The sequence below is a fragment of the Halictus rubicundus genome, chromosome 7 (genome assembly GCF_050948215.1).
Source record: "Halictus rubicundus isolate RS-2024b chromosome 7, iyHalRubi1_principal, whole genome shotgun sequence".
Lineage (NCBI taxonomy): Eukaryota > Metazoa > Arthropoda > Insecta > Hymenoptera > Halictidae > Halictus > Halictus rubicundus.
In genome coordinates this window covers 13,087,963-13,101,155 of record NC_135155.1, presented here as the reverse complement: position 1 = coordinate 13,101,155, position 13,193 = coordinate 13,087,963, and the positions used below count along the sequence as shown (strand labels likewise).

The following is a 13,193-nucleotide window of genomic DNA, read 5'->3' as shown; positions in this document are numbered from 1 at the left end:
TTTTTAAATAGTGCGTAAGATGAATGTTGTGTAAAATTCAGACAACACACGATTAAAACACAGCAATTACCAGTCTTGAAGTGTAGGTACACATTTTTATTTCGTTTTGTATACATCACAACTTTGTAAAATATTTTGGAAACTTACCGAAGAAATTTCTACAAGTCAAGACTATAAAAATCACAGTTCTCACTCGTTCCAAGTAACTTAATTATTACTTCTTTTTTTGTGTAACACCAAGACCAACGTTCTCTGAGTATTGTGATCACCATTTCTTTTTTTTAATATACGTTTTGTGTAGAAAGTACGACGAGAAACGAAGACGGTAGACAACCGAAAGGCATTAAATTCCAGAAATCAGATACCTTATTTTTCGCCCTCCGGATTAATCTGTGCTTCAATTGCTGCGAATAAAGAATCTCACTTTGATTTCGGGCATGCGTGTCCCCCCCCCCCCCGGGTGCATCGTGTTCAAACTTGAAGCCACGAGAAACAGAAAGAAAAGAAAAGAGAACGTTAAATGTGCGATTTCCCCAGGTCAACAGAAAAAATTTCAATGTATCACATTGTTTCAAGCCTCAATTAATAACACAGATTAACAATGTCGCAACACGTGGATGATTCTTCAACAAGTTACAAAAGTCAATTTTGACCGAAAACAAATTATTCGGTGTTATTATGCGAGGTACTATTCACAAAAATATCACAAATCTGCAAGAAACATTGAAGAACAACGAAAAAACCCAGCAGTTTTCCCTCTTTAAGCGTTGTCAAATCACAAAATTGTGTCGCTAATAAATTACGTCATTTACTTCTCGTATTCGAAAAGAAAAATTTCGTTCAACCAAGTCTACGATATCACAAGGTATAATATCGGGAATTTTGGGAACAGGTTTAGTCTTCGTGCTTCTTTTTCCATGTTTCGGTGGATGACGGTGTCCATATTGTACTAAGAGAACGAAACGGGTCGAAACCCGACCTTTCCTGCAATCACAATTCAATTAATTCATTAAACATGTTCTTTGATAGCCAAGCACGTCAAAAGTCGATAAAACAGATTTTTAATTTCATCTTGAAAGAATACATAATACATAAAATTTATTTATTATTTTTATAATTAGCTCCATATAATGAGCCGTATGCATAAAAATAAGTGTTTGTAAGTATTAAGTATAATTAAAAGCAAATACTATTAGCGAAATTTTCGAAAATCGGTCAAACCCGATTGGGTTGAAATAATACAAATAATTTAATCAAATATACAACTGACCAAAGTTATAGGCTTGGGTTAAGTTTTTAGGAAGGTGGTTAATTGTTTTAAAAGGGTCGGCCATTATACATAGCATGAAGTAATCTTTTTCTTACCTGTGTGTCCGGTTCGGTCGGTAAAGAGGACAATTGTGAATTTACAGGTGGGGTAGCAGCCCCCCATGGACCCGCAGCCCAAACACCACCTGTGTTCAACCCCCAAACACAACTTCTTTCTTCCCCAACTGCTGCCCGTGTGTACAACGGTTCCCAATTTGCTTCGACTGACATCCAATTATCTGCAAACCCAATAAAAACATTATAAATACAGAACAATACTTAATTTCAACAGTTAAGTTAGTTTCTTACCCCTTAACGTATCCGCCAGCATCGAAGATGGCTTCTCAGGCGACCTTGAAGATTCCGTATAAAACCCGCTCGTGTTATCCGACAATAAATTATTGTATACAGGACTACTGTCCTCCCATAACTGACATCGGGTGTCCTCTTCGGGGCTCTCCAGTTCCATTAAGGGCTCGTCCGTCTCTGGAAGATCATCGTACGGCACCAGTTCTCGTTCAAACTGAAATGTAAAGACGCAAAGTTGAATACATCAGACAGTCAACTGTATTTTCTAGACTCTAATATGTTCAAATGGACGTTTTGCACTATAAACCTTCATGCTGAATCTCATTTATTTATTCCTTCTTATTGAGAATAGACTTTGAAACGCCTGATCCATAAGCCAGAAAAAATTTGAAAACTCCCATTTAACATTAGGTTTAGGGGAACGCTAAAAGTGAACATTTTACATCACTTCATAAAAATATCAAAAACGTGTCTATTCAAATTTTTAGTAATTTTTTAAATAATATATACCCAAAGAAATAAATTTGTTGACTAATTCTTCATGGGTGAATCTTTGCGATCGTACATTAAAAAGTAATGATTTGATGTTGATCAGTGTAATTAACAGAAATTCCAAGTAAATGTTTAGATTAAAGTTAGATGATTGTGATTTACCGGCGGTTCAGTGAAGGCGTTCATGAAGTAACTATTATTCGAATGCTGCAAGGTGTTCTGCATCTTCAGGGGGTCCTGACTAAGTGGCTTTTCCTCAATAGACTGAACACGGAGAGGTGGGGAGCTCGACAACATTCTGTAGTTGTTCGTGGCGTGCATCAACTCCTGACTGGACTGTTGTTTAGTATAATCTATATCTTTGGTATCGTTGCTGAAGACTGTCGACAGGGTATGCGTGGTCGTCTGCGGTTTGTGTAGCTTGTTCAAGCTCGAGAACGGGGAGATGCTCTCTGGACTCCTGGCCACGACGTCGCTGAATTTCGCTCGATTTTCACCCCAACAGGACGGAGGCGGGGGTAATGGAGCTGACACCGCACCCAACGATCGCGATGAGTCTTCTCTTTGGCTAGTGCTTCCGTTTAACGATGTTGCTGCAAAATTAAATTCGCAAATTAATCTTCAATCCTCTTGCTGTAATTCTTGAACCACCCTCGTAAACACAATTGCTTTAAATATGTTTTAAACACGTTTAAATGTTTACGATGTTTCAAAAAACAGTTTTAATATCTAGGAGAGACTGTAGAATCGTTCTACACGAGAATCATTCACATAGCTTTCATGGTTCAATCAGAAAAAATTCCAAAAATGTGTAAATTTGACTACTTCTTGTTAGAGTAGATTTTTTAAAAATTGAAAATGATAGAGAAGAACCGCATTGTCACAGGAAAAACATGGAGGATAGGACACCTTTCGCATGCGTTTTGTCCATTCCACGCCGCTTCTGAGATCCTTTGTCTTTCCTCGGGGGATTCTTGTTCTGTCGAGGCAGCTTGCACGACGACTCAACGGTACGGGACGAGTGGATATGATGCTTTATAGTTGATCTTGTCGTGCTCGTTTTCCACCTATTCGGATTGTTATGCCTCTCTTTGTCATACTCGTCGTCGTCGCAGTCTCCTTCGTAATTATCCCTATAGTCTACACATGGCACAGGCGTGATCGATTGCGGCTTAGTCTTCTTGGTCACCGGCTTTCTTTGCAGCTTCTCAGACTTTCCACATGGCTGATCAAAGTTCTGTAATAAAGAAAAGTTTAATATAGACCTCTCCGCCATAGGAAAAATCTTCCAACGAGCAATGTGTCTTGTAGAACAGTATAACATTGAAAGTTATCACTCTATTCATGTGATATTTGACCTGAAACTTTCTTGATGTGTATTTCATAAAACAAGATTAAAAGGCTACATTATCGAAAACCGGTCTAACCCAATTGGGCTACAATTTGCAAACAGCTTCATTTTGTATTAAAAAAATGTTTGCGAGAAAAATTCGAAAGTTCCGCCAAAATTTCACTTTTTTTTTAAATCTATGAGAATTTATGTGTACCTTGCACGGCGGCGGGTCATCCTGAATAGAACTTTCAGTTGTTGTAGAAGACGTCTCCTCCTCGGACAGCTGAATACTCCTGTGACTGCTATTCGACTCGAACTTCTTAAACGAAACGTGATTATTATTGCTACTGCCGACCGAACTCGGTTTCCTCTTGTTATCCAGCTTGCTGTTCCTGGTATTGCTCAACAAGCCCGTTGTGTCGACCTGCACCTCGTGATCCACCAGTTTCGTCTCCTCCTTGACCATCTGACTCGACTTGCCCTTCCTGTTCGTCACAGGACTCGACTTCATGTACGTGTTCACAGTATACTTCTTCTCCTGCGTCCCCTGAACGTCCGGGAACACGGTCTCCGACAAACAGTTGTCCGTCTGTACTTCTTGCGCGTTATTCTGCTTCTTGTTGTTCCTCTTCTTAGCTCCGAGCGCGATACTGTTCATGGACATGACATTATTACTGTTATCCAAGGACAGCTCGTCACAGCGTTTGAACGACAACAAGTCCTTCGTCTCGGTGTCCAGCTTGAATCTACGTTCTTCGTCAGCGGACCAGTCCGGGATCTTCAGCCCCTTCTGCGTGTTTTCCTTTTCTTTATACTTCTTCACGTTCATCAGTCCCCAGTCCGGATAAGTATCCTCTTTCTTCGCTGCCTTCTGTTTCTCCTCGTTCATGAGCTTCTCCTTTAGAGGCGCGTCCTGCATCGAGTGCACCGGCATATTCGATAGCAATCTCAAGTCGAAGGGAGGCTGCCTCGGAGTCTCTCTGGTGAGATTCAGAGGTCCTCTGAGCACTCTGTCAGCTTCAAGGAACGAAATAGAGAGGATACAGATCAACAAGATCGACGACAGACACATAGCTGCCCACTGAAGCCCACATTCCCACGAAGGTCTCGTCAAAGCTGCGCTACAATCCTCTAAAGATTGTGGAGGCAGCGTCGCCAACAAATTTAGCGTCACCATGCCATTCTCTATGTCGCTGTCCGACCCTAAGCTCGTTGCTATCACAAGCTTTCTCTCGATCCGCGACAATGTGAAGTCTGGAGTGAAAGCTATTTCAATCTTCTTGGTCGCGTTGGGGGCCAGACTGAACGGCATACAATTCAGGACTCGGAACCCGTAGCCCTCGCAGCGGAGACCGTTGATGAAGAAGTCGTACACTTCTATAGGTAATTCTCCAGTATTCCTGGCCATGAAGGACCTCTTCACTGTTATGTTCGGCGCGGGATTCCTTTTAAATTGCTCTCCTATAATCGAAAAATAAATAAAATATTACTATGTGTTAGTCTGATTCGAGCTGGACTAATTTTTTAATATTTTTGATATGTAGAATGATATACAGAGTGTGTCCGCTAATGCTATGTACACGCTGAAGCAACATCAAGCAACTTTTCGTCGCATCTTGTTACCTTCTACTTTTTGTACCGAATAAAAGGCGACAAAAAGTGGTTCGATGTTGCTTCAGTATGGACATAGCTTAAGATTAGACACCAAATGGTGGCCAGTCTTAGTGGATAGATGTTGTAGACTCTGTGTGTTGCTTCAACAGTAGCGTCAAGGTAAAGAAACGTACATACGTTCGCAATCTTTTAGGTGTTTGTCGGCGAGTTCGAAAAGTAAAGGTGTAGTGGAACCTGGCTTTCGATTTCCGAATCTGAATTGTGCATTCGCCCCTTGCCCCATCACACGAAGTACCTCCAAAATCGTCATGTTGTTTCTAGAAGAAATATGTTTTTGAACGGTATTCGCGGCGATTGGCTAAACTAATTTGCCTGCTCGTTTGCCATCGACAGTGATTGTATCTATTATATGTATTACTTGACTGAAAAATATACCTAATGTATAAAAGGCCAGACGACATAGTGGGAGAGACCGGAGTGTATGACACTCGTATCGTCCTCGACTCTGAACGTTTTAAATACACAGAAATCGTCTGTGACGCTACCGAAACGTCCCACTGTTTTTCAAATTGTTCTCTATCCTCTACACTCTCCTCTAATTTAAACTCTTCTGCCACTGTAGACCCGCATTCTACGCACGCGAATTTAAACCTACAAACAGACAACGCATTAGACATCTTGCGAATTAAAATGCGATTCAAAGTTCGGCAAAACTTCCGAAAAACGGTTAAACCTGATTCAGCTGCAACAAATAGTTTAATTTTGCGTTCAAAAAATGTTTGCGAGAAAGATTTTTGACGATTCGGAAGAAAATTGTTTACCTTTTTGATGTCGTTTCCTACCTTACCAATACAGAGCAATAAAAATGGGCGAACCTTATAAAACAAATAACCACCGTGCTTGGGAATTAAATATGAAACGTTCTTCACATGACAGAAATTACAATAACCGAAGTTGTAGACTTCAATTAGATTTCCAAGCATGCGATGCAACGTCGATAAGGTAGGGACCGACATTACAGTAACATTTTCGATTCTAACTCGAACAAGCAACAATCATTTTCACGAACGCCCTATGCAAAAATGCAATCGAATTGAAATCTAAAAGTTTTCAAAATTACAGGGAGTGATACTAATATGATAAACCAATTTTTGCAAAATTTCGAATCGTCAAAAATCAGGATAGTAAGAACTCTCTTTTTGTTTTTGTTTATAAATGAAAACCACATACTTGGCTGGCAACGAATGATAGAGCCTCGTCCCTTGCGGGTAATTCCAATCCATTACCAGCTGTATGAACAAAGGACTGGTACCCGGATTGTACAGTTTAATTGATCTGTAAGACGTATTCCCAACCTGCGTTAACGGAAACACCACGACGACTTTATTCTTATTGTTACCGATACCAGTCAATAGACTGGGCCAATACGGTTTAATGTTCAAGAAAAATTTGTGCCCGCGAACTTCGGTAGTGTCTAGACGCATCGTTATGTTCTCCCACGAACGGCCGCCCGTCGAGTTCAGGAAACGCGTGTATTTCGTGTTCAACAGATTCAAATCGGAATCCCTTGTGTGCGATGGGAGGTCCAATGTGTTTAGCCACTGTTTGCCAGCTGCAATACAATGTTGCGTTATCAAATTGTTGATATTATCATACAAGCCACTAGCCGCTCTTAATTATTAAACTGCGGATTCTATGCATTTAGCAGAGAAATTAGTTGATGAAATACGAACGGTGAATACACCAAACAAATTTAAGAATTATGTTATTTTCATTGTAGAAAAAAACAATTTGCTTTCACTTACAATCAACACGGAAAATTTCTAATTTTCATAAAGATCCGCAGTCTATTAATTATTTACTTTAGGGAATGCAATGACTTTCCAACTAGGCTCTGCAAATACTGTTGCTCATTATTCCTTGAAAGTTTATTAATTATTCAAAATATCTTTTATATTTGCTTAAAACATCAATATAACGGCATTGCTGAATTTAACTGAAGAATGTTGTGTTTGGTCTGAGTAAGGAAAATATACTCAGTTTTTAATTAAGAACTTGTTAAGGAATAACGAACGACGGCTGAAACTTCTTGAAGGTCCTCAGCAGAGTATCCTTAACAGCATATGCCAAGGTCAAGTTCACCTGCCTTCCCTAACGTAAATAATTGGCAAGCATTGAATATATTTGAATATAACGTTCACCATTAGTTTCCAACGACAGACCCAGATAACAATGATGTTTACAGGTCATCGACTGTTCGATTCTCACTGAACCAACATAACTCTCGCCTTTTGTTATAACCGGCATCGACGCCTCTTCCAAAGGAATATACTTTATTCTATGATCTTTGTAAACAGGTGCGATTCGAGTCACCTGCATGGGTCTCACGAACGTTGAATACACTTTCACTTGTTGTACACAAATCGACCCCTGCAAGGAAATTCAATTTCACAAGATATTCAACTTTCTTATCGTATAAGGATATTGCGATGACTCACTGGAAAACAGTCGGTAAAAATAAGTTTCTTTAAGGAGAGCCTCCCGTATGCCACCCGCATGTATACTGGTAAAATGAATTTTTCGTAGGTGGTCCGAACAAAAACGTCGCCCACTATGGTATCCTCCTCGACCATGGGGGTCTTTACTTTAATCTTAAAGATGGCTAAGTAACCAGGCTTTATGTATTGCTGAAATTATAGGAAATGTTTTTCAATTAATATTTTCTCAAGATCTAAAAATTGTGATTAATACTTTGCTTTATAATATACAGACAGACTAATACATTCTCTTCTTCTTCTATGAAGTTGTAACCAAGAGAAAAGTTGTAACTGTTGTAAATATAAATCGTCAAATTGTTTGACCGAGTCCGCATTTCCGATTTTGAAATTGTAGAACAAGGGATTAAATTATAAAGAAATTCCCTTACATTGCCAGTGTGACTGCACACAGTTATATTGCGAAGCTCCTTGTCCAGAAAATCAGCTGGCCCCCTGTGGCATCCCATAAGCTCCAGCACTGCTCCGGGCATGTTTACACCCCACACGTGCAGATCGATATTAATTGGATTCTGATTTTCCAGAGCAAAGATAGCTTCGCTCTCGGTCCCACTGCTAACTGTGCCAAAATTCATCGTGCCTTCGTCAGTATCCCTCTCTTCGGGCACGATTTTCCTTACTTTGCCATCGTAACTGAGCAGTGGGACCTCCGTTACGGAAACGTTCGAATGAATCAAAATTGACGACTCCATCTTCACGTTGTCTGTCTTCCTATCTTTGGCAAGTTGCAATGAAAAAATATTCACCTTCTGCTCGGGCTTTAGCACCCTTGGGATAAAATTTTTTATCTGAAAAATTTACAAGATTATTTGCGTGAGAGTATCTTTATTTGTTACCTGAAACTGTTTGAGAGTTTTTTAAAGTATGTTTACCGTGAACAGCGACTTCACGTGTGTCGACATTGTGACGTTCGTAATGGCTAACGGCAATTTGAATTTGTTAACGACGCTAAAATTCCGCGCCTGATTTGACTGAAGGGAGCAGTAATGCGTGGTTGATGCGTTTACTTCTAAACCACCCTGTAGAACTTGTGCTATCCATGGTATCGTTAGTTTCTGATTGGTGCCGCCGGGACCCATCGCTTTGATCACTAGTTTCCCTTTAAAATGTTGTAACTCTAAACCTGTCTTCCCTGGAAAACAAACATAAACCCATAAATATAGTTGCATTCTACATGCCCAGCTCAAATATAGGCACGCGATTTTATTAACGCTATGTTTACGAGGCGCGTTCTAATATTTTTAATTACGATTGTTGAAATTTTAAAGACGTATCCATGAGGAATTATTCAACATATTCGTTTGAGTATATATTATAAAAATGGCTAAATATTTGAATAGGCAAATGCAGAAAAATGTCTCGGACGAATGTTATATGGTTTCAAGGACAAGGCACAATGTGATAATTATTTGACCTTGTGATGATCTGAAGAACCTTTATGACTTTCGAAAAGCCAATGTAACCTGCACAGTACTCCCCAAGATCTCGCAAAGTTAAATGATTATTGTATACAGGGTGGCTGTAATTTACAGTGCAAATAGGGTCAGGTAAATTCTATGACTCAAAGTAAAACCTGGAATAATTTTGTCATTTTTAATTTCCCTCTTCCCTGATCCATGATTTGGACAACAATTTACAGGCCACCCTGTATAATATTAGGCCACATACAGTCATAAACTAGTGCACCAATCGCAATCGGTATGTCCGTGTCTCCTGGAATTATCGCTTGCTCAAAGTGAAGTTTCAACGCTTTGGACACCGGCGTGCTAATTATATTCTGCGACAGAAATAGTACGTTCGTTTGAAACAGTAATAGAACAGATAAATAATGCTGAAAAGCGACGAGACGCTCACCATAATTTTAATCGGTTTCTTTGCCGAATTCTTCAAAGCTATGGGGTATTGTATGGGGGGCTGTAACGAGCCACCCATACCTAAATTGATTACACCGGAACTTCCACCCCAATGAAGGCCAGACCCACTTTTCACTTCGACTTCGACTGTCACGACAAGCAGCTCCGAAGTATTGTTTACTTTAAGCCTATAACGTAAACATGATATCATAACCAAAACTACAGTTCTTTGTATTTCGAGACGCTGAAAATTCTTCTCAAACTTTAGCCATTGTTGGAAAAAGGAAAAATTACTTCAAACGTCCTCGAGAATCGCCCCTTTCAAGGAAGTAAAACATTTTTGGGACAACCTGTACAAAGTAATATAAACCTATGTACCTAATATACGTGGTATGGTTTTTCTCTGCGTAAGCATTAAAATGTAGTCTTATAATAGGCTTTGTTTGATATGGTGGGATTTCCCATAGTTCACGCGAACCCTCTGCCTCTCCTGATGGCAATTCTAGCTGAAATTCTCCACCACTACTATATACTTCTAGAACCTTTAATAAAACACAATTTAAAAATGGACACACAAGAGAATATAAATTAAAATGATTATATTTGAATACGTACTTGTAAAGCTTCTGCATGTGGATTGTGCATATATATAAGTGGAGTAAATGTTGCATTTAAAGGTAATTTAACACCCACTACAGGTCTGAGTCGATAAGGACTACTGACACTTATTCCTTTTACCTGAAACAGTGAATTGTATTGTTAGCGAGAGAGAAAATAATTGAAGCTGTGCCATTAAAGATATCTTCAATGGGTTACTTGGTATTTTATAGTTCCATCTGTAGTATGTATAAAGAGATGCGTATCAATATCACCTTCTTCTCGACCGAGAAAAACAACATTGAATGTTGTGTTCCCGAGCGATGGTATTACCTACGCAAATCAAATTATAATAATTACCATCTTGTCAAATTTTATTTTTAAATGAAATATTTCTGTTCGCTAGTCGCAGTAAACACCACTCACTATAAAATTTCATTTTTTTTACTACTGTATGGTTTCAAGCCTTTGTTCAGATTTACTCGAAAAAATTTGTTTTCTACTCGTTAATCAAACCATAATTAATAGACTGCAGGTTTTCATGCAAAATAAAAATTGTCTGCATTAATTTCAAGCTACAGGAGCCACGTAAACATTTATTTCTTTTCTTAATAATTGTGATAAACTACATATAATTAAATGTTTTTACCGTTTTGCATTTGATTAATTCATTTTCGTCAGAAATCGATAAAATCCACAGTCTAATAATTAATATACAAACATTCGTAATACCATTCGCATCTCGAGGACCATTTATCACATACTTGTATAGTCGTATATCGCTTGGGACTTACTTTACTTCGAAAGAACGATGAATGAAAATGTCGTGTATTTCCAGATATTGATAAAAGATGGATCGTTTTGTTATGATCTTTATTAAACAAGATCACAGTTTCTTGGTGGGGTATACCAAGTTGTCTAAGAAAAAAAAAATATCCATTGTATACAGTTCTATGTATAATAGTACAATCAACATGAACATAGCAACTCGCTCACCTTTCTTTGAAGTCCAGAACATGTGGTTGGAAATAAACATGGGACAGTGCATCTTGCGTTTTGTCTTCATTGGCCGGGGTGTCCCTTAAAAGACAGTTCGAGTATTTGAATAAACGCACCAGAGATCGTTCCATGTACTTCTAATAGTGGAAATTGAAAATAGGAAAGGTACAAGAAAAATTAGTTCGAAACGACCACAGTTAGTAAAGCAGTGTTTAGAATTTCAAAGCATTGTTCAGATGTGGCACTATGATGAGATGATTAAATGTTTAAAACATTAATGTACATAATAAAGCTATTAATGCCTGTATTATTAAGTAAAATAAAAATTATTCTAGAGCTAGTATTTCTTTCTTAGAAGACTCATCTTATCACAAGTAATCAAATCATCAATGCGAGACTACAATACTGTGTGCAAATGTTTCGAGAGTAAGGAAGAAAATTTTTAATGAAAACCTTTCCTACTTCCACTCACCATTATTTTAATGAGTATTATGCTTACCCAGCCCCGTGCACTGTATTGGTAAATTCCTAGAAAATAAATCCATCAATAAAATCATTATTAAAAAATAGTATTTAGACCTGAGACAAATTAGTATAACTGACCTTATGCACAGACATAGGTATGTTGTCCAAAAGGTATTGAACATCATTGTCATCTTGTACGAATGCTGAAAAGGATAGAACCATTAATTAGTAACCATTTTACGAGATTGTCTTGCGTTTGGACATGAAGCTTAATTGATAGTGTGAGAACTACAAAAACGGTTCAAAACACACTGCGATCATCCTGCTTGGCATTATTCGACATGTTTTTTGAAATTAACCTTGGTTTTAAAACAGTTAATATAAATTTATTGGTATTGCGAACTTTGGGTTGTGTTGCGACTTTATATTGAACGCTTCATTGTAACGGTATTAATATTAGGTCGGTGCAAAGATAACCAAAGTTCTTGAATGAAACAAGTTATATACGCAAACGAATATAAAAGATTTGGTTCGAGTTTGTTACGAACACATAAAATGTGACAACTTCCTGATGTTAAAACATAGATATAATACTTCGTCGTTGATATTTAATGATTAGTGAAAATCTAAGAATATCGTTGTTCTTCTAAGAAATTCTGAATGACAAAGAAGTTGTAATTATTGTAGATTTAAAGGAAAATATAGAGCAGTGTTGTGTTACACGATGTTGTCACAGAATCTGCAGATTTGTGTCAGCACAGCTAAGATGAACATGCATAGAACTGTTCCATTTGAAATGAACAGAACGAAGAAATGAAAATGAAGCTTTTGCAAGCAAGCAGAAATGTTTTTGTGCACGAATGACATAGAAAATAGTTGTCACTGTACACAAAAACATCAATATTTTTTTCGGACTCGCAATCACCCGATTCCCACGGAAAAATGACAAATCCTCGACCTTTGGAAAACGCGTACGAAACGTCGAAATGGAAAAGTTCCGATGCAGGTTGAAAACATTAAACTTTGTGTAAACTAACAATGCACTGGTATCGTTTCGGTTGTGTATCGTCTCAGTGTAAACGCGAAACGTTTAAATAGCGTAAATACGCGCTTACCATTATTGTGTCCGTGTAAGGACGGTCGAATTTGTGACGTCAACTCGAGAAACGTTAACAAAAGGAGGCAATAAAGTGCTTTTAACTCGGTCATAATAATCGCGTTTCACTGTGTTGTTTGCTGTTTTGTCTTTAGCAGAAATGAAAATCCGCTTTCGGCCATACTTTCGCCACTATCGAATTCTGGAGTATCGATTCTACTTCCGTCCGATTTGAAACCTCTTCAACAACGGATTTTCTTGCGCGAGCGACCGAAACGAGACAGATTATGTCCGCTTCTCGCATCTTTTATTATTGTATCGATACACGACTGATATCTTGATGCTTATCCATTAATCCGTCGGGCCTCTCGTTCGCAATTAGGTTCACCTGTCGAATCGTTGTTCGTTCCGTGGACAACTTTCGACGTTCGATGAGTCTATTTTCGACGAGAATTTTTGCGTTCGATCGAACGTTTTTGAACAGCTCGAATGACGACTGAGATTGATTTTCATTACAAAGTATCCGTTGGTGATTTGATCTTTTCTATATATAAATTATAGCGCATTTTGTA

General features: G+C 38.3%; 1 protein-coding gene across 1 annotated transcript; it reads right to left on the bottom strand.

The window, feature by feature from the left end:
• Nucleotides 1-70: 70 nt before the first annotated feature.
• Tmem131 (Transmembrane protein 131) lies at nt 71-13,182 on the bottom strand. The gene is made up of 23 exons (XM_076790671.1): nt 12,641-13,182; nt 11,664-11,728; nt 11,560-11,588; nt 11,058-11,141; nt 10,856-10,979; nt 10,281-10,394; nt 10,080-10,202; nt 9,843-10,006; nt 9,466-9,652; nt 9,280-9,388; nt 8,484-8,743; nt 7,983-8,399; nt 7,555-7,743; nt 7,258-7,486; nt 6,287-6,668; nt 5,492-5,707; nt 5,234-5,373; nt 3,657-4,903; nt 3,019-3,346; nt 2,272-2,702; nt 1,618-1,831; nt 1,366-1,547; nt 71-984 (listed from the first exon to the last, which is right to left on the bottom strand). Exons 1-23 carry the CDS (start codon nt 12,732-12,734, stop codon nt 895-897), a joined length of 5,418 nt encoding a protein of 1,805 aa, XP_076646786.1. The 5' UTR covers nt 12,735-13,182; the 3' UTR covers nt 71-894.
• Between the last annotated feature and the right edge of the window lie 11 nt (nt 13,183-13,193).